General features: G+C 41.3%; 1 protein-coding gene across 1 annotated transcript in view; it reads right to left on the bottom strand.

The window, feature by feature from the left end:
* Positions 1–20,031, bottom strand: part of IFIH1 (interferon induced with helicase C domain 1) — a gene marked incomplete at its 5' end in the record, with an annotated part of 45,207 nt that extends 25,176 nt beyond the window's left edge. Inside the window, 3 exons of the mRNA XM_080927931.1 lie at positions 10,523–10,669; positions 14,946–15,114; positions 19,573–20,031. Of these exons, the coding sequence (XP_080784057.1) occupies positions 10,523–10,669; positions 14,946–15,114; positions 19,573–20,031 (775 nt within the window). The remainder of the gene's footprint in view (positions 1–10,522; positions 10,670–14,945; positions 15,115–19,572) is intronic.
* Between the last annotated feature and the right edge of the window lie 3,813 nt (positions 20,032–23,844).

The raw sequence follows: 23,844 nt of genomic DNA on the forward strand, positions 1-23,844 counted from the left end.
TAACCTTACAATCCCCCTTCTAGACAGATAGGCCAAAACCTATCCGTGCCACATTTCTTAGCACTGAAACAGAAACAGATGAGAACAAATCCTGCATATTGTCGTCACACTTTGAGAGGGGGAAGGTGCAGAGTTCAAAGTTACCAGCATGTTCTTTATTTTACGTAGTTACGTCATTCTGAGTCAGATTAAGATAGCTTCCTTATGAAGGCCACTCGTTTAGAGTGTAGCCTTAATGAGCTTTGCCAAATATTTTCTTGCTCCGCATTGAAGATATTTCTATCATCCTACAAGTCCCCTCGAGCTTTGCGCTTGATCCTTTCCTGCTGTCCTTTGCCTATCACTGGTCTGGTTTCTGGCTCCACAGATTCCAGAATGTCATGTATGTGGAGTCATGCAGCATACAACCTTCTTTTAACTTAGAATACAATATTTGAGCGTCATTCATGCTCTGTGTCTATTAGGAATTCCTTGCCTTTTGTAGTGTACCTTTGTCCCTGTGGAGTATGTTCTTGGCATATTAGGCTTCTCCCTCCAATTTGATTTAGTCCATTTAGGTGGAAAGATACCATGGCATTTCAGCCCATGCTACTCAGAAACGTGAGACATCATCGTCAAAAATTAGAAGCTGAGAAGGACGTTGTGCAAAGACTCTCAATGGACACACATACTGTTTAAGTATATTAGCACAACACAAATACACTAATGTGAAAATACTGTATTTATCAGTTGTCATAGATTAGCTCCAGAACTCAGATTTGAGGAATCCCTCATGATTACACAGGAAAACCTGTATATCTCACAGAGAGAGTTTTAAATATGGCACTTTGCAATTCCCAGAGGTATGTCTTGTTAGAAGCTCAGAGGCGAGTGTGGGATAGAACTGTCAAGTCGAAGAGCATTTTGGGCAGATGTACTGATGAAAAGAGTCTATGATTTGTAAGGGAAAGGCAAGGTGTAAAATGAGATGGGAAAATGTCATTGCAAAGATAATTCCACGTCTAGACATACAGGCCAAGATTTCTGTGGCAAAAAAGTAATTTTCAACATATTTTCCATTTGTTATTTTAAACAAGGAATTGAGAGGTAGAGTATATTAAAATGGCAGGAAAATTGAAATAAATACAATCTAAAAATTATATTGTTCCTGATAAATTTTCCCAGTGAGTGTAATTGGTAGGGAAATCCAGTTTGACCTTTTTCTATATTTCCCAATCATTAGCAATTAAATTATAATCTTTAAACTCATTCTTGGCATATGTGAAGTCAAGATTCCTCCCAGCTTCCTTCTAGCACATTTAAATTTGCAGTGGAGGCTTTATACAGAGTGCACAGATAATTTATTGATAACTCTTAATTAGTGATTGATGATATTAATTAGTATTTGCTACTAAATACAGCGTGTGGTGGATTAAGTTCATTACTTGGTTATGCAGATTTCACCATCAAATCTTGCACGGTGTCAAAACGCTGGGCTCAGAGCTTTCACAGATATAATGCAAATTATGATAGTATCTTCTGCAGTAGGTACCCCCATTAACAACTCAACTTTACAGGTGAGAAAGCAACATTCAGAGAGGTTAAAGGGTTCATTTGTGCCAGCCAGCATCTCAGTGCTTCTCACAGCGAGTACTGCTCATCATCTGTGTACAGAGGCTCCCGATACTTCTGCATCCTTGGTGCTAAAGGAAATGAAGCTCGCTTTAAGAAATCAATTTCATTGTAATGACAAAATTTTCCATAAAAACCAAACCATCCTATCTTTCCAAGAAGCAAGTCAGAGAGATGTTTGCACTTTGCTAATTCATTCTGACGTGTGGATGGACCTCGACTTTCCACTTTTTCCTCCTTGCTCACATTCGCACACATATCACAAAGAGATGCTTCTGTCTTCAAAGCACAAACTCAGTTGCAGCAACTCTGTGAAGAAATTACTTTAACAGGAAACAGAAGGACTGTGAACTCCATTGCTTTCTTTAAAGTATACACAAACCTCAGCTTCTCCTCACAAAAGACAACAGCTTCCCAAGCAGCAAGGTTTTTTTGCTTTTTGTTTTTTTTTTTTTTTTTTTTTTTGTGAATTTTTATTTGTTCTTTCTTAGAAACAGACATATTAAAGAAAACAAATTCAACAATAAGGAAAACAGTGTATCTCCAACAACACTGAAACTTCCTTCCCTGCAGGTTTTCTGCTTGAATTCAATTTTAAAAAATGCACATGCACACACATTTGCACACACAATATCAAGCAATTGTTGATGTGTTATTTCTCCTATACAACAACAACATTGTAAGTTTATGTCCCAAAACTGAATTGCAGCAACTGATTTACTTAGGATTCTCTTGGTTTTGTCTTTGAACTTTTCAAGGCAGGTCAATCTGGAAGGTTCTAATAGCCACTGCAATCCTTGGGTCCTCTTAAAGAAGGTCCACAGGACAGAGTCTGGCCACAGGGCTTTGCAGGGAAGAGAGCAGATGCTTTGGAGACCACCGAAGCTTCCCAGACCTGAACTCAGCTGCTGCCCACAGGTGGCTTGCTTTTTATTCACAAATACAGAGAGTCGCCTTCATAGTTTTAAATGTTATTGTAATAATGATCCTGTCAAACCAAGGACAAGAGTTTTAAAGGAGAATAAATTCAAACTCTTGCAGAGCTGTATGAAATACTGGAATCGTCATGTTAAATGGGTTTTACATATGTCACTTTATTCTAAGAGAATCATCAAAGCTAACTATGAAATAAATTTGAAAAATGCCACTTGTGTCTATTAATATAGTTTTCTATATCGAATTAACTGGAACCAGAGGATAAGCATACTTGTTCAATTAAGAGATAGAATGGATTTTCAAAATAAGAAAAAATAAAGAATAATAACTTCACAAGTAAGATAAAAACAACAGCTTTGCTTACAATGAGAGTAATCTCTAAGAGAGGCTGTAAAATCATATGGGGGGGACAAAATATCTCTTGATTTTGGAAACATGTTTTGAATATTTTGGTAATAGTATAAAATATTACTGGGTTCTAAGAAATTTCGTATTTTTAACGTGTTATAGACCTTAAATACGCTTAAAACATTTTTTAAATCGTTTAGAAACCAAAAAAATTCACAATAAAATATTGAAAGGGGAAAAATGGGGGGGGGGGGTTGGTGAGTTTAGTTTCATTTTAATGCAACGTCTGCCCTCTGCTGGCGTATTCTAGTATAGCATGCAACGAACAAATAATGTGTTTTCTTCAAGGAACTGGGCCTCCTTAGGTAAAACACAACTTCTTTTCCCTCAGTTAGACTTTCTCCTAGCCTAGAAACGTTTCTCTCTGAAACTCTATCTTTTCATTTTTGCAGAAATACGACACAGCTTCTCGGTGATGAAAAGCTGGCTCAAATGCAACAGGAAACAGGCAGGGAAAAGGACTTCCACGTATCTTGGCGAAGAATACTCCCTGTTCTCTTCTCCTTGGAGCTGGTGGGGACAGGGTCTACACCTCACCGAATTTCATCTCCTAGTGTAGTCTTACTTTTCTCGTACTGTGACCTTGCGTTGTATTTGAACATCATACCTGCCTTTCCTCCAGTTTCATAATCCTCTTGTTCAAGCAGGTCCTCCTGTTGGCACAGACACAAGGCTGCGTGGACCCCTGGAATGTGCTTACTTTCATACAGCTAATAATACATATTTCCTTTTCTTTAGAAGTAACAATCTTTTCTTTGAGAGGAAATAGATGACTTTTTTTTATTTTCAGCTCTATGTATATGGATCTACACACACACACGCTCACATTTTGGTCTGTCATAGTTCGCTCTGTGTGCCAGGGAACATGTGTTCCTGCGGGATGGAGAGAAGCCACCTCCACCCACCTTGCATATTCTATCCTGGATCCAAGCTTCTAGGAAATTAGTTCCCCAAAGAGAAAAAGAAAATCTCTTAGAGCCACAGGCCCACATGGCCGTTCGTGGAGCTCCTCTACTCCTGTTTGTACATGCCTCTGTGTGTGTGTGTGTGTGTGTGTGTGTGTGTGTGTGTGTGTGTGTGTGTGTGTGAGAAAGAGAGAGAGAGAGAGAGAGAGAGAGAGGGAGGGAGGGAGGGAGGGAGGGAGGGAGGGAGGGAGAGAGAGAGAGAGAGAGAGAGAGAGAGAGAGAGAGAGAGATAGAGAGAGAGAGAGAGAGAGAGAGAGAGAGAGAGAGAGAGAAAGAGATGAAGTATGACAGCCTGATTTCCTTTGCTCTGGGGCCCAAACACAGAAAGAAGAGCTTGTTCCTTAACTTCTTGATGAAGGCAGAGTGTTCTAGAGTGTGGTCCTTCACAATTCTAGACCTTGATCACCACACTAGAAGTCTTGACATCAACAGGGACCATGAACTGTAAGATAGAAGGGGATGAACTGGAAACTCTTTACATTCACAGATGCCTGTTGGAAAGGCTGAAGGATCTAAGCATCCTATCCAGACAGGAGGAAAGTACACAGATTTCATTAAGGGTGCACAGGTAATGCTCAACACAGGTTCTTGCAGGGGATTAAAATGATTGTCAACACCCAAGGTAGAAATCTTCTCATCGTGAGCAATGTTGATCTGTCAGTGTGATGCTCCTGAGTAATTTTTTACATGCGTTGTAATGGTATTTTATAAATATCCAGACAGTAAATTATTAATTATTGTTTTCAAAGGTTGTTTGTTTTGTTTTTTGTTCTCTTTGGACAACAGGAGAAATCTTTTAGACACATTAGTTCTCTTTGGTCTCAGGAGTCTTAACTAATTTGTGTCCCCTGTCACCCTCTTACATCAGTGACACACTTCCAGCTTTCTTATAACTTTCTTTTGTGGAGACGTTCACTTAGCCTAAACTGTTATCAGCCACATCTGTTCACAAACCCACCAGCAGGCAGCTCTCTATGGCTCAGCGAATGTCTGTCCTTCCCTGCTAGCTTAAGGTTCTTTGGGGATAACCTTTCTTCCCTCTCATGTCTGCTTCCAAACCCTTTCTTTGACACCTAGATTTGAGGCTTCTCTTTCCTCTCTGTTGACTTTCCATGAGTTGGTTGCTGTTTCTCTTTGAGAGCATGTGATATATGTGTTCTTATCCAAATCATATCATTTTAAGATATGAACACACCGGTTTGGAATGACCTGCCCAACCCACTTCTCTCTCGTTCCTTGTCTGGCTTTCCTTCCTTCTTCACAGCTCAGGATAAAGAAGGTAAGTACTGACAACCAAATTAAAACGTAAAACCATCACTTTACTATGACTGTGCTAAGAAGCAGTGTTCGGAGTCGTAAAATAAACCCTGTCTATATTAATTTTGTTGTAGAAATGCATGACTCAGTTTTCACACTGATAAAACATAAATACACACGGCATTACACCTGAGCTCGGGATGACCGCTGACTGCTGACAGCCCTTTTAGGACAGCTGTGCAGTTGTGAGTCACATAACATGCTCAGTTTGAAAAGAAGAAACATAAAATCCTTTATAAGCATCTATCACAACATAGGCACACTCCTTTCTTTCCCTTCCTCCCTCTTCAAATTACTATCTACCCTTAAATGGTCCCAATAGTCCTGCAAATCCTCAGCAGTGCATGGTAAGAACATATAAAGGATAGCTCACTTAATTTGAGCCAATTCTGCAACAGTAATACACTGTTACAGCAGTGATCTTCCTTAGCTTCAAATGGTGTGGCATTTATTTCTAGGTTTCTAAAAATTCACTAGAATTTTCTATAGGATAGTGATACGGAACACTATTCTGATCCCTAAGTGCAAGGATAAATTTTGTGATACTTTCAGGGAAACAAGTATAGACCAAGCCTAAGATTGGACTTTGGTCTATGAAAAGGAAAAAAAAAAAAAAACCCAAAAAACAAAAAATAAAAAACAAAACAAAACAACAAAAAGTACTGTGACAGATTGGACCAGGGAGAAAGAGGCTGTTTTATAAAGGTCAATTTTTAAACCCCTCCTACAGAACATGATCTATGCAAAATATATCCACAATATATTCCAAAGCATAATGTCACCGGATAAACCTAAGGAGCTGAACATATGGGGGAATGAAGGAGAAGGTATTACAGTCTGAAAACAAGCAGGTTGGTGAGCTCATTAGCTGGGGTGGAATTTTAAAATCTTCACGTGAACGAATATATAAATCAAAATATACACATGCGTTCTGGGTCATGCGCACTGTGTATTCACACATGCCATGCTAGTTACATTATCATTTTCCACGCTGGAACAGAGAGATCCTTTCTCTTTCTAAATGTCAAAGCGCCCTCTGCTGATCATTCTGAGCTACTCTCATTTCTAGAGTCCAGACAAGGTGCTGTAATGGAGACATAAGAGAAGCTTCGGGATTTGTTGTTAAGCAGTGCTACATAAAAGTGTTTCTTTCAAGCTCAGTAGCATTTCCCTTGTTTGAAATCTCATTTAATATACTTTTATTTCACAGTAGTACTTTATTTCCTAAAATATGATGATAAAACTTTCATTTGTTTTAACAAAGCAATAACAGATATTTAGAAATGACTCTTTAATTTTTCTGTAAATATATAGAATTAAAATAATCCACAGAATGGGTTAAGTCCCTTAAGTCTTTCCTGTAAATCTGGTCTAAAAAAACATCAAAATTCTGTGGCATTTTCTTGTTCTAAAATTGCCAGTGACTTCAGACGGCAGAAAAGCCATATTCATCGTAAGATCGTACTGAGAGTTCTAAAATGTGCAGTTGCTGATTAGAAGTTACTGGGTTAACTTGGGAAAGACAATGCTTTGAAGAAAATCTTGGTTTATTTCAATTAATTTTAAATAATATTAACTAATTATTTTAATTAATAACTGTGCTTTAAGAGGGGAGACAGCATCTCCCTTAGACATTTTTATTTGTGAGAATTTCATACATGTCTTCAATAAAATATCATCATCATTGCCTCCCTAGTTTCCTCCTCCTGCTTCCCCTAAACTCCCCATATTTCCCTCAATATGTCTCCTACCTTATTTCATGTGAGGTGTGTGTGTGTGCACGTATGTGCAATTCCAGTCAGTGCTGACATGCAGTCAATTCTGAATAGTGAATAAGCAGAAAAGAAGAAATGCTAATCCCCACATGGGATGAGACGGTGAAGCGATTATCTAGAACCTTCCACAGGAGAATTCTAGTCTGTCACCCTTAGGAGAAAAAGTAAATGTCATTAAAATCGGTTTAGTGTGAGCCACTGTGCTGGTTGGTGAGGTGTGAAAGAGGTAGAAGGTTGTAAAAGTGCCTCCCAGAGGATCTTCATGGAAAGGCTACTTACGGGTTAATAGGCTTAAACAAGTTACTATGAACTAAAGACACACAAACTGGTTCAGAATGATAAGAAATATCCTGACCTAAAATTACAAACTTCCCTTACTTTTTATTGCTGCACATTAAAAAAAAAAAATTGAGTTTACAAAAGGCACGACCTTAAGAAACAAGGTTTGTTGTTGTTGTTGTTTGTTGTTGCTTTTAGCAACTACTAGGGGTATCAACCCATCTTGTTAGACCCAAAAATAAACACACACTATCCTCATCGATAAGCTCTGCCTACTATAATGCAAATATGTATCAACCTATGGCATGGCTTCAGAAATATTTTCCTTGTTAATTCTAAGAATGACTAGCTAGGCAAAACACCTCTGTTAAATTTAGCAGTTAGTATTGTGAGCCAAGTATCTCCATGGGTGGGATATAGAGGTTAGTGGTGGAGCCCCTGCCCAGCATGAGAGAGGACATAAATCCAGTTATCAGCACAAAATGAAAAAACAAACATCAAGTGACTTCTCAGAGCTAACAGGCTAACAACAAGATGTTTTGTTTGTTGGCTTGTTCTTTGGCAATGCTTGGTTCATAAGACCAGATAAACATATGATCGTAAGATCGAAACGAGCAGAAACCAGTAATAACTTGAGCCATTGATGAGTAGCTGTGCCTAAGCAACGCTCTGGGGCAAAGGCATCATGTCCTCATAAGCAAGCAACCCTCCACCACTGGTTCATAAAGGCTCAGCGTAGGGCTAACCTATTCACAGATGCAGGCACCGGAAGACTCTGCAGGTCAGAGGACTCCTGGGAGCTTGGTGGGGTTCTATAAGCCTGTCTAGCTTCTACGCAAGCTCTCTCACTAACAGGTATTTGAATATTCTGCACTGAGCTTAGCCCTCAGTGAACCTCAGAGTGGGGAGCTCCACAGGGGTTGTGGCCTGTTCTGCTGTGTTCTTCATTGTGTGTCCAGGATTAAACAGGAGCTCTGGCACATGGAGGAAGATTCTGAGGCTTGTTGGTTTTGTTTCATTTGTTTTTTTAAGCAAAAGGAGTGAAGGAACTGGAGGGAGGCAGAGAGATTAGCATAAACATATGGCAGAAGGTAATGCTACCAAAAGGTAAAAGCAAAAGGAAACTAACAAAAAACCCAGCCCCTGCCATTTCTATCCACTACGGCCATTATGGTGAGCCGTATTATCCTTACAGGGTCCATGCTAAACTTAAGAAAATAAATCCTTATATTAAAGAAGAAAGAAATTTTAAAATCTGGCCTTCAGTTTCACCCATGTTCAAACTCAGGCCAGACAACTGCAAGCTAATGGGATGCCGGATGCTGTGTGAGATGCAGGCCCATCTCCCAGCCTCAGCTCAGACATCAGCTCTTACTGGCGCGGGTTTATAAGATGTCCGGTGACCCCCAACGACGCCAGGCAGCACACAAAGATGGTTTGGTAGATCACGAGTCCCCTCATCTGGAGGCGGCTTTGCTATAGAATCATGGTCTGCATGGTTCAGGCACTCACCAGAGAAGACAAAGCCTGTAGCATTGAAGCTTAAATGCTTTACTCGTCTACAGGTTAAACCCTCGCTGTTGCATGTGTGGATGGAGACATGGGCAGCAGGTGCCGTGACCCTGTGACAGAAGCGGAGTCTGGAGTCCAGCTCTGTATTTCAACAAGACCCCTCAACCCTGCACCTGGTGGCTCATTGATCACAAACACCCCAGAAGCACTGTAGGCAAGTATATATTTAAATATTTCGGGTAAGCCAGGAGAAAAATGCAAATGTGTTCATATGAAAGGTGACGGGTAGTTTTTTAAAAAAGCCCATAGAGGAGAAATTTGAAAAAAAAAAAATAGTACAAATCAGAAAAATTCTAATCTGTATTCAAATTACCAAAATATCTATTTTTATTGTAACTTAACTGGCAGAGACTGGAAATGAGGCCATGCATTCCTAAGACAGAGGTTGGGAGAAGAGGTTACTCTTAGTTCAGAAGAGCATGCAAATCAGAATGAATTCCTACAGTGAGAGTTGACGCTAAGTATCAAATGTGTTAAAACTGTATAAATCGTTTGACCCAGAAACTCAAATTATGTAGGTTCCTAATGAGTTTAACGTGACAAAAGTGCAGAGGGCTCTAAAGGCATTGTTCCTGACGCAGCCATTTGGGAACACACTCAGTGTCAACACTTGTTTAATTGCATCCAAATGATGACACTATTATTCCGTCAGTAAGAACCTCGAGCAACACCTAAAATGAGCACAGGAGAAATTACAGTTCCACACACAGGTATGCAGAAGGAGATCAGGAGGCAGCTGTCACCAGGAAAGGAGATTTCGGAAACACGGGTGGCTTCACAGTGTTCCTGTGCATTCCGAAGCCTCTGAAGTAGCAGCCCCATGCTTTAGGGATGGGAGGGCTGGCTTAGGCAACTTTCAACTACAGCGCAAAGGCAAACTGGAATATTTTTAGACGTAGCTATTTTTAAAAGTCAAATTTTGTAAATACACAATTTGTCAAGGTTGTAAGGAGAGTAAATACTCAATGCTCATTGCTTATTGTTCTTCTGCCTGGATTATATGATGCTCTTTTTTAAAAAAAAATAAAGTTAAAATATAGTTATATTATGTCCTCTCTCCTCTTCTCTCCAACTGTGCCCCCCCCCCCAAACACACCCTCTGCAGTTTAGGGCCTCTTTAATTGTTGTTTCACACACACACACACACACACACACACACACACACACACACACACAACTATATAAATACAGCCCAAGACTCTGCTTGGTGATGTTTGTACTTTTGTTTTTAGGGCTGATCCCTTGGTATTGAATAACCAGTTGGAGGCTCACCCACAAGGAGTGATTAATTCTCCCTCTCTCTCTACAGGCATTAATTGTCTGTAGTTTTTCATCATTGTCATATTGAAAAATAATTTGCCAATCATGAGAGATAAGCACACACCCAGGTCCATGATCACATTAGAATGACCACACATCTTTAGAAAGTGAAATTACAGGCAAATAGGTTCCTATTCATCCTAGCATGTTGCTTACAATATTTAAACCTAAGAGTAGCAGTTTTAATGTACTCTGCTCTCAAGTATTATAACCACCCTCAGTAACACCAGTGTCCCAATCCACCGTGTGTTTCATAGGGTCTGGTGTCATAAGAATGCAGAATGAATCTCTCTGGAGAACACAATTATGATACACAAGGCATCTTCATGTGACAGGTACCTGTGGTCCCAGAAGAGTCTGCAATAGAAACCTCTGGTGAAGGGTCCTCTGTGCCCCAGGCCTCTGTCTCCAGACTTGACTCATCCACAGCGAACAGAAGGGGCTCCTTAGCTGCAGGCCCATCTTCGTGAGAGGAATTATCCAAGTCTGTGAATCACAAGAATTGATGGAAATAACAGGGTAACACAAATTTCCCCACGATGTGTACAAGTGCCACTGCAGCTCTGAAAATATAGTCGGGTCTGTTTCTCATACACTGTATATGCTTTTTAACATTGACATTTCCAAAGACTTCGTTATTTTGGTGTAACACAAAGAGGAGTATTTTTACTTTTAATGTGACTACAGTTGAGTGTTTGTGTAACACATACCACATTTTACAGAGAAAGACAAACAAGTCACACACCCATCGAACCACGGGGAAGCGAGATGACTTTCCTCTCTGACCATCGCCTTTGGGAAGTCAGTCACTGATTCCATGACTCTGAGCTCTATTTAAGGCTGAAATAATGGAGATGCAAATTGGGTGGCTTTCTTTAGCCTTTACTTGCCATTTTGTTCCTGATTTCATGTTCATGAGATGTACATCTGTTTTAATGTCAGACTGAATCCACGTGTTCTGGATTCCTGGGATTTCTTATTTTAATTGAAGGAAGTCTTCTGTTGTCTCCACTTTTCCATTTTACCTTTCCTGCTCTTTGGCCTCCAGCATGTAGGAGTATTAAAGCCACAGCCTGCTGGCCATGTGGACCATGGGCTGCATGGGGGAGCCTAGGAACATAGGCCAACACAAGCTCGTAAACCTAATACACTATGAGATTTGGGGAGGGAAGACATTTTTTCTTTGGAGTTCTAGCTCAGGGTACTCTCAGCCTGTGTTTTGTCAAGAAGGGTGTTGTGTTGTGTGGGCCTGTGTTCTGGAGGCCTCACAGAGAGATCTCTAGTCCGGTTCAGGTGAAAGGGGGGGGGGAACTTGAGCAGTGACGGGGTACCACTTCCACTGCTTCCACTGCTGGTGCCGCTCTGCCTCTGTTCGCAGGATATTGGGTGGGGCTAAGCCAGCAAGAGGCTGTTAGCTGGCAAGGGGTGCAGGGAAGCTTCTGGTGGTGATTTCGGGAGAGCATAAGAGACAGTGTTACAGCTCTTATGACAGAAGCTCTCAGAAGATGGAGTCTTTCCTACACACCTTTAATTCTTCTTGATAGGGGTTTTTAAACACGGTTTAGGAGTGGGTCAGGGTCTGACAACAGGTACTTCCTTTTGGGTTGGCCTGAGAGCTTGGGAAGACCTCATCTGCATTTTGGGGGGGGCATGTTCCTGCTTCTACATGACTGGTCTCTCTTGAGCCTGTGACATGTGGTCATGTCCACCTGTGGAGGAAAGACCAGGGGCACTGCCCTAGGTGACTGATGTGTCTCCAACCTCTCTATAAAGGGCTGTTCAGGGCTGTAGCTACGTGAGAGAACCCTGATGTCCTGGGAGATTAAGAAGCCCCATACTGTCCCTTAGGGTTCCTGGGGCTTCCACCTATCTTGACTAGGAATCAGGATACCTTTCACAGCCCACAGTCCCACAGTGTTGTAATGTTAAAAGGCTGGACACGTTAGGGAAGGAGACCAAGAAGTTTCTTATCCTTGAGAAACTTCAATTTGTCAGAGGAGTTTGAAACCATAAATGTAATTATAAATTATATAAATGTAATTACATATTAAGAATTTTATATATACGTATTAAGATATGTATTAAGACCTATGCCTGTATATATATGTATATACCAAACACACACATGCATATAGGATTTTTCTAGACTATCCCACCCTAAACAGCAAGGAGAAAACCTATCTATCCTGGCATGGAGAATTTCCTATAGAAAATGATTATGGCTTCAGATGGAGCTAAACTGACAATGTTTCTAACTACCTACTAGCTATTAAAGAACGTCTAAACTCCTCTAAGACACTGGTCACTCTAAGGTGTCAGATCCCACAGCCCAAAGGAATCGGGCCATGCTACCAACACCTAATTCATGGTCCTACCCTGCACATATCTGGCTGCTGATCCTTCTTGTCATAGCCTATACCAGACTGCACGGCACAGTGTAGTCCTTCCTGCCGTCCCCCAACAGTTATAAACGTCAGAAGATTTCCTGAAGGCTCTCCTCCCTGTCTCACTCTCCCTTTAGTCCAACCCTAGCCTGCTCTTCTTAGAGAAACCCTTCTATGGTTAAGACAAGTGTGTTCCCTGTAAAGCCTGCTCTGCAGTTTCTCATACACTAGCCTTGTCCTTTGCCTGTTCCTGACATCGAGGCCCCACCTTTTCTACTCATAAACCTCAACCCAAAACTGCAACTCAGTTCCTTTGTGCAGCCCACTCAGTGAGGGATGCCCTTCTTTTTCTTCATTTAACAGTTACCAAGTTTTAAAATTATGACAGTCCTGAACTAGAGAGATGGCTCAGTGATTTAGAGTATTTGCTTCTCTTCCAAGGGATGAAGCTTTGATTCCCATTACCCAGGCAGCAGCTCAGAATTGTCTTCTGTAATTCTAGGGTCTGCTGCTCTTTTTCTGGCTCCCTAGAGCACCAGGCATGCAAATGGTGCAGACATACAGGTAAGCAAAAACACTCAGGCTGATAAAATTAAATAATAAATCATAAACAAAAACAATCATTCCACTTTATAGTTACCACAAACCCATTTACATATATTGAATAATTTAATTCTCAAAATAACCTACCCCGGTAAGTGATATTATAATGCCCATTTGGCAGACAAGTAAAGTGAAACCCATGGAGGTCCAGTAGCTGACCAAAGATGACAGATGCACAGAAGCAGATGGATATCAAGACTGGGGTCCTCTACCATGGAAACATACCATAGCCTGGGTGCTTTCAAAAAAAGAGAGGCAGGCTCTCCTCACAATTTTCTACATAGCCAACTGTCATGGTGCTTTGGGTTGTTCCATCTTCTTAGCCTACTCCCCTTTCTCACTGTGTCCTCAATGGTAAGAAGAAAGGGAGATGCTTGCTTCTGTTCATCATCCTAAAAGCTCACAATCATAGGATAAGCTAAATTTCTCCAGGTCTTCTGTATTTTGATTCTTTATTTTCTTTTGCATTTTATCGTAACCGAGCAGGGAGAAACAAAACCATTCCTTAGCCATTCTTATAAATCGACACAGGAAGACCACTACTGTCAGAGATAGTGGACAAAAAACTTGTCACACACGTGTGAAGGAAGACCTGAGTTAAAACTCAGAGAAACTACAGGAAGCAGGGAGGGGTGGGGGCAGGGATGCAAGGAGTCTTTGGGGGAAGCCAGCCTGGTATATGCAGAGAGAATAACAAAAAAAGGCTATTTCAGACAAGGTATGAGATAACAGACTCCCAACATCACCTGTAATCTCTCCATGTTTCCTGTGCACATGCAGAAGGATACATGGACAAACACATGTGAGCATACTTCTCCCTCCCACACACACAGACAGATCAACTGAGGAAACTCCTACCTGACTTTTTCAATTTTTCAAAATTTTTATCAAGATATGATTACATCACCTTTCCTCTTTCCTTCTTCTAACCCTTCCTCTGTCTCCTGCTTCTAACTACTCCCATGTCCCCTGCCCACTTCCTCTCCAACTCATGACCTCCTTTTCTCTGATTTTGATTGTTACACTTAAACATACACATGCAGCAATATAAAATACTGCTTGACTGATGAGTCTATTTGGTTTTAATTGAGAGTGTGTGATGTTAGATAATCCTTTTGGGGGTGCACTGCTGGGAGATACAAATTCTCCATTTCTTAGCAGCCATTAGTTGCATATATATATTGGCTAGGAGTGGGACCCCATAAGACCTCCCTCTTCTGGTATTATAACTGGCTGGGTCTCATGTAGGCAGCGATATTGTTTGGGTATCATGGCTGTGGCTTCTCTGTTCTTCCTAAAAGACAGTCTCAGCAGAATTCCTGGTTCTCCAGCTCTTATAACCTTCATGTTCCTTCTTCATGATCCCTGAGCCTTAAGTACAAGAATAGTGTTTCAGACATACTCGTAGTAGACCTACTCCCCCCAGGCAGCTGATGTCTGATGACCCGTTGCTCTTTGTAATCCTCTCCAATGCAAAGAGACGATGATGATGATGATGATGATAATGACTTTTCTTTTTTTACAGTCCAGTCATTACCCCCATCCCAGTCTGCCCATTCACAGTTCCTCATCCCATTCCTCCTCACCCTGTTTCCAAAAGGATGTCCTCACCCATCCTACACCCCTACCCCACTCTCCGTACCCCTACCCCAACCTACCACACCCTTTCAAAATGTTGATTCTAAAATTCCTGATGTTTGGCACTACATTTTGAGGCTCCATTGAAATCTCAATCACACGACATCCAAAAATCTTCCTGATAACACTGGAAATACCTGCATTGTCTTCTGGGCAGTCCACACCTGTCAGCTCTTGGAAGAGTGCTTCATTTCCGGTTTCTCGAAGAACATCCAGGAAAGTAGAAAACCAGTTTTCTTTCTGCACCATCCTTCTCAGCAGTTCTCTTACACCTGACTCATTTCCATCATTTCCTGCAGCAGAAATCTATTATTTCAACAGAAAAGAAGGGAGAGAAAACACACTTTGAACATACTAAATGTGAAAATATTCTAAAAGAAAACTAACAGGTAAGCCATACACATAGACAAAGGCTTACATCCAAATGCTAAAGAATGCAGAGGTGTTCCGTGTGGCTCTTCTAGAGTCTTTCAGGAAAACAAATCATTAAGCCCAAACATCTTCTAAATATGCAATTTTTTTTTAATGCAGAAAAAGGATTGTAAAGTAGGTTGATGAGGTGGTCCAATGGTTAGAGGTGCTTGCTGCTAAGTAAAACATGCTGAGTTCGACTCCCAGCCCCCACATGGTAAAAGGGGAAAGCTGGTTCTCACAAACTGTCCCCTGACCTCTACACAGGCATTATAGAACATTTCCTCCACAGTTTTCCATTTCAAAATAAAATTCAAAACAAAAATTTTAATAAAAAAAAACACTAAAATAATTGACAGATTAATAAATGCTTTGCTTGAGCTTCTATGACCAAAAGAAAGAAAAAAAGAAAGAAAGAAGATAAGTAGCTTCAGTTTGTACCCCTGTTGTGTGTCGTGTGTATGTGTGTGTGCGTGTGTGTTATATGGATATGTATGTGCATGTATGCACACAGATGTGCTTGTCTAGTCATGCATGTGTAAACATAAGAAACTGACCTTTGCTGTCTTTTTTAAAATTCAGTTCTTCCTTTTTTTTGAGGATCTAACTGACCTAGGAACTTACTATTTGTTTAAACCTGCTGCTCCGAGAGCCACTAGCCCTGCTTATCTCTGCCCTCCAGAATGTAAGACATTTATTTTCAATATATTTTGGGCTTGCTCTTTTCTTTCAACGTCGTTGACGAAGTTCATAAATGAGGAGCCAAACATTTCACTATATCCATCAGGTACTATATCTCTAAGACAATTTCACAGTTTAGAACAAAAGCTTTCTCTTAAATGCAGCAGAGTTCAACTTAGACAACGTAAAATTAGGAAGCAAAATTTGTGTCCCACACAAGGAATTTGTTCCTATTTTACCAGTGAATTGTCAATATTGCTAACATCTTATTCATACCTTTTTACTTCTTTGCCCCAATGTCCTTGGTAATTTGCCTAATAGTACAATATTAATTAATTAATGAAAAGAAAACTTACTTAGACATTCAACTTCATGCAAGAAAGGCTAGACTCAGGGTTTATCTGGGATACCAAGGTATCTTAATTCTCTATGTAAATGAAGCATATATGACTTCCAATACTACAGGTGTTCAGCGATGTCAGCCAGGGCTAGACAGGTATCTCTCTCGCCATGGCTGTTCATGTGGCTATTACTTTACCTCTGAAGTGTTAACACCCTTGTCTCAGAGATCTGAGTGATCCATGTTGATGGATACTCCCAGGTTGGCGCAAGTATCCTGGGGCTATTGGGCAACACAAGAAATTCTGTACTATGAGAGATAATTCTAGTTTGACGACCTGTAAAATGACCCGTGTAATGATTGAGTATAGCTTGTAGAGTCACTAATGCTGCAGACAGACAGTCTTAGACTAAGAAGACTGAACCCTCACCAATGCTATCACAAAGACGTAAGGCACACAGTGTCTGTGTTTATCTCTTGTCTTCTCACAGCAGCATAGTGAAGGTGTCACTCAATCATTCATTCTGAAAGAATGTATGAGTCAAATATGTTCTTGTGGTTCTTATTCTTGAATCCCCCGGGTCTGGGGCTATCTGGTGCTGGCAGCTGTAGGTAAGATGCAAAAAGTGAAAGCTAATCAAGTAGAAAACATCTACAAGATAGCTTCTCAGACTTTGGTCTCCAAAAATAAATTATAATGATCATCCATATGTTTTGAAGTTACTACACTTCAAATTTTGAGATTTAATGCCCATTTCTTTCCCAATGTCTGACAAGACAATTTGGCTCTCCCTATGTCTTCAACTATGTTTTCTTTCTTTTTTCTTTCTTTCTTCTTCTTTTTTCAAAAAAAATTCAAACACCAATCAGATGATGAAAAAACTAGCACTGGCTAGGTTCTAGGTACTTACAAAGTGACAGTTTCTCTTTCAAATCAATTTAATCCAAACACGTTAAAAAGTGGGCTATTATGTGGAAGATTTACCTAAACCCCTGAAATTTTACCCCTAAATTATAAAGTGAAGTGTGTGACAAAGTCCACATAATCTTCATATCAAAAAGATTATTTATGAAACATTTTCTTTAACATTTCATAATTAGTGTTGAGGTGAGCTTAGAAATTATTGTATTATTCATTTCCTCAGGGAAACGTAGGATTCTGGAACCAACTCTCACATTCAGTAAAATCTAGAGACAGACCTCAATCATCATCATCATCATCATCATCATCATCATTACATTTTTATTATCACTATTATTATCTCTACTAGTCTAAATTCTTATGATTATGCCATGCCACTATGCTGTTGAGATGTAAACATTTGATGAGTCCTGTATCAAGAGAGATTCCTCCAAATGTGACACCACCTGCCCATTGTGCTTAATGACTCCATTCAGAGCTGCTGGTGTAAAATAATGCACGAAGAGACAATTAGACTCCTGTGGCCTCACCACTGCCCCCTGGCTTCGAATCAGTGGCTCTCCTTTCTCTCAGGGATTCCTTAGAAGTGTGCCACTAGGGGAACGTGGTTGAAGCTGCTGCCATACACAAACGTCCCTTCCCATCCATCCTCTCCTTGTCAGATCCCTTGCATTGTTACTGCTAGCTGCCTCCGAGCTTGCCAGAATCAAGAACTTGGATAAAATGTAGCTGGCAGAAATTCAACCCAGGCAAGACAAAAGTGGTGCAGCGAGGCAGACGTATTTAGAGTAAACACAGGGAAGTGCTGGTTCTCTGGCACTCGGGACATCATCCCAGCAAACATAAACAGCTCTGTGGTGTGACTGGACTCTGTCGCTTCTGGACTTCCTAACAGCTACTGTGGCTGGAAATGCCATCTTCCTTCTCCAGCTGGCTTGGAGGCTGCATACTTTCTTCCAAATTACGACTCTGCCACAGTGATGTACACATTTGTCATATCCAGCTGGACCACAATAATGCGCCTTAGCCGGTTCTCAAGACAAGAAATGATATAAATGCGGCCGAAAGCAGTGCAAAGAGTAATTTACTTGTTGGAGAGACTGGACATCCAAATGCGATGCGTAATCTGTCTCTGCATAGGCGTAGGTGCCACTAACTCTACGAAGCATGGCTGGAATTAGTAACTAAAGGCCAAGCCACATTACATATAGCCAATCGGTCTGATGCCAAGAGTCTACAATGAAGATACAGCCAATGAATCAAACAGAAGAAACTGTCAAAACTGTAGCAAGCCATACAGGAAGAATTTTGACTTGTATTAATGGACCATTTGTCCACATGTTTTTCAAAAGAGGCTTAAAATGTATTCAATGTCGTTTTAATTGTGTGTCTACGTGTTTGGAGGAAGTAGAGCTTGTGCAGGTGGCTGTAGTGTGGGTGGAAGCCATAGGTATCAGATGTCCCCAGATCTCACGTATTTGTAGAACGTAGTGTGACACCTGACAGGGCCACTGGAACTGAGTTTCCTCCACCTTCAAGAACAGCCCTTGGTACTGATCACAGACATGTCTCTCCAGCACCTAAACAAGTCTTTCGACTTGCAACACTGGGTAAGCTAGATGTAGCATTTTAGCAGAACATGGTAAATCTTCAGTCTTTACAAACTACGAGCATTATGTTATGTCCCCAGTTCATCTGACCCATACAAATGATACTCCACAAGAGTCACTTGCTCCTTCAATAGTGTGAAAAGCTAAGGACAGTGGAATTTGTTTGCCAGCAGACTTCTTAACTTGAATTCTAGAAAATATGAACACTTTGATCAATGAAAAAAAAAATCGACCTAATTTCTTATCTGGACCAAGACTTAATAAGCTCTGCAAAGTATAAAATATATAAGAGGGACATTGGGAACCTGATAGTAAATATTTAGGATTTATAGACTAAATATTACCCACACCCAACAGTGAAAAGGCAACTATAAAAAAGCATATAAGGAAGAGAGTTTCAATAAAACTTTATTAACACTTAAAATTGAAAGAAAAAAAAAGATAAGACCATTCTTAGATTCTTGTTCTTAAAATACGAATACAAGGCTAAATGCAGCAGGTGGGCCATAGTTTACTGACTGGTACTCTGAAGACTACGTGAACTAAATCATAAAATTCAGTATCTCCTGGACAACATACCGATGGCAAGGCCACTTTTGTTCTTCCTGGGACACCAAGAGTGAATTGTTTAACCTACCTTGTTTTTCTCATCTATTAAATGGGCTCCCTGTGGGTTTGAACATTTATACAAGATCGGGGCCCCGAAAAAAGTCAAAAACCACTCTCTATGAAGAAATGCATAAGCAACCCTGCTTCGCAAAATCATCCACAAGCCCATCTCCGTCTACAGTGACACCTACCCGATTTCTGTCCTCGACTGTCAGCAGTCCCTTCGCGAAGCAAGTATCCAAGACATCGATAATCAGAAGCTTGTCCACCAACGTCGGCTGGAGGAGGTTCAGCAGGTGGAGACACTCGTCATGCGCGGTCTCAGAGGAAGGAGAGGGCAGATCAGTGAGTGTGGGTTTGACATAGCGTGCCGCTAGGGGGTTGCCACTGTTCTCCAGGGCATCCACGAACATCTGAGTCCACCCCAGTGGCCACTGCCCCTGCTCCAAGGTCCTCAGCAGCAGTTCCACCGCGCTGGCGTTACCACAGGTGGTGACCTTTCTAAGAATCTGCTCTTTGGCTTCTGCCGGCAGAAAGAAGAGGCGGTCCAGCACCGGCTCCACCTGAATGTACGTTTTCAACCTGGGCCTGAAGATTGAGATGAGATTCCTGAAACTGTCCTCTGCAGAACAGACCATCGACGTCGACATCGCGGGTTCTCGGGGATTGGGAGACGGGTCTCCCTGAAGGGCGGATGATCCACAGGTGGGAGTGAATGGGTTCCCGGGTTACCTGCTAGGGATCCTCGGGTATCCACCAGGTAGCCTCTGAACCCAGGATCGATCGGTGGCACCCGGCAGGTGGCAGACGAGCCAGGAATGCGCTGCAGCAGGTGGGCATAGACCGGGGACGATTCTCGCTCCTCCACCGCTGGGCTGATCACCCTCCCGGGGAGCTTTAAGTATTGCCTTCCACCCACAGATCGGTTTCTGTTTCGATTCTCTTCTCCGGACTTTACAAACGTCAACTTCCGGGCCAGGGAATTAGTTTCGCAAGGGTGGAGGGGGCCAGTGGAAGCGGCGAGTTAGGCGAGGACTTTGGTCAAGAACATCCTGGGAAAGTGGGAAACAGGAAGGGAAAGTAAATTCTCCCTTGTGTTGCGCAGGCAAGCGTTGCTCTGCACTATTTTATTTGAGGATCGTTTCGTTGGGTGCTGCTTAGGAGACCGGACTCACTTCTCACTTAATATGCAGAGGGCAAAGAAGGTCTTGGAAGGGGGATGAAGAATTGTCCTAAAGCTTGATGTAAAAAATGAGTTACTCTCATTTGTGGGGATCCTAGGGGTGGGGGTGGGACAGGAAAAGGGAGGTTCCTGAATAATGGATCTCCGGGGGGTGGGGCGCATTTCTGCATTCATCCTGGAGTAAACTTCACACCCAGTGGGCTTAAGCATAAAAAAAGTGGGGCTTAAGCATAAAAAAAGTGAACTATACTAAACAGCTTTATTTTCTCATGCTTTGCTTGGTGGTATAATATTTATTCAGCCTTGACCCTGGCTTGCCTAGTGACAGATGTACACTGACCAACTGAGTTTAGGAGGAAGCCAAGACTGGAGGCTTCTTAACTCCCAGTATGTAAGGTTCCTGTATTCTTTAGTAGACAACTCTCTTGTAATAAAACAAAACAACAATGTAAAACTCTCAACAACTTATTTTTTATATAGCTGCCATTCTTTTCTTGGACCGAATACAACAAGTTTTGGCTGAAGCATCTAGTAAGTTAATTAGCAACTAATGCACTGCCTTGTAGTAAACATCAACATTTGTCTATGTCATGGGAGGGAGAAAAGAGGCAATCAGTGAAAAAAAAAAAAATAAAGATGGCAGCTTTGTTTCAGCACGGAAATAGCGTCAATGAGAGTCCGTAGGTGGCTGTCCAAATATGGAGGAACATTAACACTGAGAAGAACTTCCCAGTCCAGAGTCGTAAGGAACAAAGAAGTTATCAGAAAGACGTATTTAGGGAAAAAAAGATCTTTTAGAGGAGGATAGTCACTGAAATCTGGGGAGGCCATGGAGGGGATGCTTTGAAACAGGGGAACTGCAGGATTTCCATGAGCTTCATGACAGCACTCAAAATAACCAGAGCAGCACAGAAAGGGAGTTCGGGGCAGAACACAGAGGCTGGACTTTTGTCGAATGTACAGGTGAAGTTGCCCATGTGATTGGAAGCATGCGTGGTCTCGGAGACTTTTCCCCTTTTCTTTCTTCATAACACCCTGATATTTCATTATTTAATTTGGGGGATTGACTTGGCATCCAGTTAGAGCTCATTTTAGTTACTGAATCTGCAAAAAGTGTTTATTCAAGATATTACCAAAATGTCTTATCCAGTTCCCCAGCCACCTATAGATTTTATTTAATATGGTACAGCAGAAATTGACCAATAAACCAAAAACCACTTTAGTCCAGGCATTTCCCCCCATCTTCTCTTAGTTTCAAACGCAGAAGATCCAGAAGTGACTGCTGGTTGGGGTATGGGATTGTCATTTTACCACCAAAGATCCAATGGATAGATGTTCAGGTAGATGGTTAGATGTTGGCATTAAAATGATAACATTCATTCATCACATCAAGATAGCCACCAAGTATCACTGTATGTATGGCCACCTGTTTTCTAAATAGTGTTAGTAACATAAAGTTCCCTACTTTTATTGAGCCCACATACAAAAGGAGAGTAGAGGCAGGTCATGATACTTGTTAAACATCCAGTGTGCCAGATCAGGATAAGTGCTAAGGAAAAAAAGCTAATACCAGGGTGACAGTGCAGGGTTGTGCCACTGGTGGGTTCCATTTCCTCTGTAGGTGTCCTTACCAGTCTCCCACAATCAACCTTCCACAATATTCGTTAAAAACAATTTTGTATATATATATATATTTTTTTTTTTTTCAAATGAAAAGTCACTGGCTGGTTGAAGATAAAAACAGACAGGAACCTCTTTTGCTAAGACTCTATCCAAAGTTTTGATAGGACCCCTTGAAGAAAAGGATGGGAAAGAGATAGAACTCCATTCAGTCCCTCAATAGTTACCTTCTTGGACCAGGGAGAGTTCAGTGAGTAAAGGTGCATCGTTGAAAGAAGAGAACTGACTCCTGCAAGTGTTCTGATGTCTACATAGTCACTGCAACACACACACACACACACACACACACACACACACACACACACACACACGCACCAGTGCACACACTGAAGACTCTGCTCTCCTGGTTGTTTTGCATAAGGACTTGTCTTCTGCACTTTCTTGCTCACAAGGTTTCTTTTTAGGTTTTATTTGCTTTCACTCCCCACTTCACTTCTCTTGCTCAGTGTTAAGTTTCTTTTTCTTTTCTCCTCCTCTGTTCCATGTTTCCTTTCACTTTGTCCCAAATTGCCTATTCTTTTGAAAACCCCCAAATATCTATTTCAGCCTCCAATGGTTTCAAGTTGCTCTTAAGTGCCCTGTCTAAATGGTAACACAGGAAGGTGCCAAACTGTAGATTCCCATGATTTCCAGGTTTTCCTTAGAACTTTTAACATTAAAGAAGCAGAGGGAGGAGGGTCAAGATGAACCAGCCAGTGTCACACCACTTCCTACAACTTGTCCTCTGACATCTGCATCCTTCTAACTTCATACACACACACACACACACACACACACAGAGAGAGAGAGAGAGAGAGAGAGAGAGAGAGAGAGAAAGCGAGAGAGAGAGAGAGAGAGAGAGAGAGAGAGAGAGAGAGAGAGAGAATCAATCAATCAACCAATCACTCAATGTAACAAAGAAGTGGGCATGGTCATAGCTGCTACACAATGTAATAGCCACACAAAACAGTAATAGTTTTTAAAATTGTTGTTTTTTGTTTTATTTAAAGAAAATAACATGAAATCCAGTTTTATGAGCAAACCCTCATCACACCCATCTTTGTATTTCTTTATTAAAGAAAGACCCCACTGTATTTAAGTTAAGTGCTATTTAGTCTTAGCCTAGCCGTATGGAGTCGTTGTGTGTGGTGACTCTGACTTCAGGGTGCCTGAGTTCACATCTTATCATCGTCTTCCTAACTCCTGTGTGACTGGCATATCAGTATGATGAGGGTACGAAAGCCTTGTCCTGAGGTCATTCTAAGGTTCTAAGGATGGGCTGTGTAGTGCTTACCGCTAGGTCTGGAATGTTCATATACCCAGTAATCCTCAGTTCTCCAACAAGAGAGTCTATGAAGGATGTTGTTAACAGACATAGCCATTTAACTGAGATTTACCTAGGATCCCTTTGTGTACAGCTCTCATAGGCTGACTCAGTAGGAATATATATTAAAGGGATATTGTTGCGTCTTTAAGTTTCCAAAAGATTAATAACCTTGTCAAAGTGAGGGTTTTTGCTGCTGTGATGAAACACCATAGGCAAAGGTGGCTTTGGGAGGAACAGGTTTATAGCTCATGAAGAACAGTCAAGGCAGGAACCAGAAGGGAGGAGCTGATGCAG

Source organism: Micromys minutus, assembly GCF_963924665.1.
Source record: "Micromys minutus genome assembly, chromosome: 13".
Classification (NCBI taxonomy): Eukaryota; Metazoa; Chordata; class Mammalia; order Rodentia; family Muridae; genus Micromys; species Micromys minutus.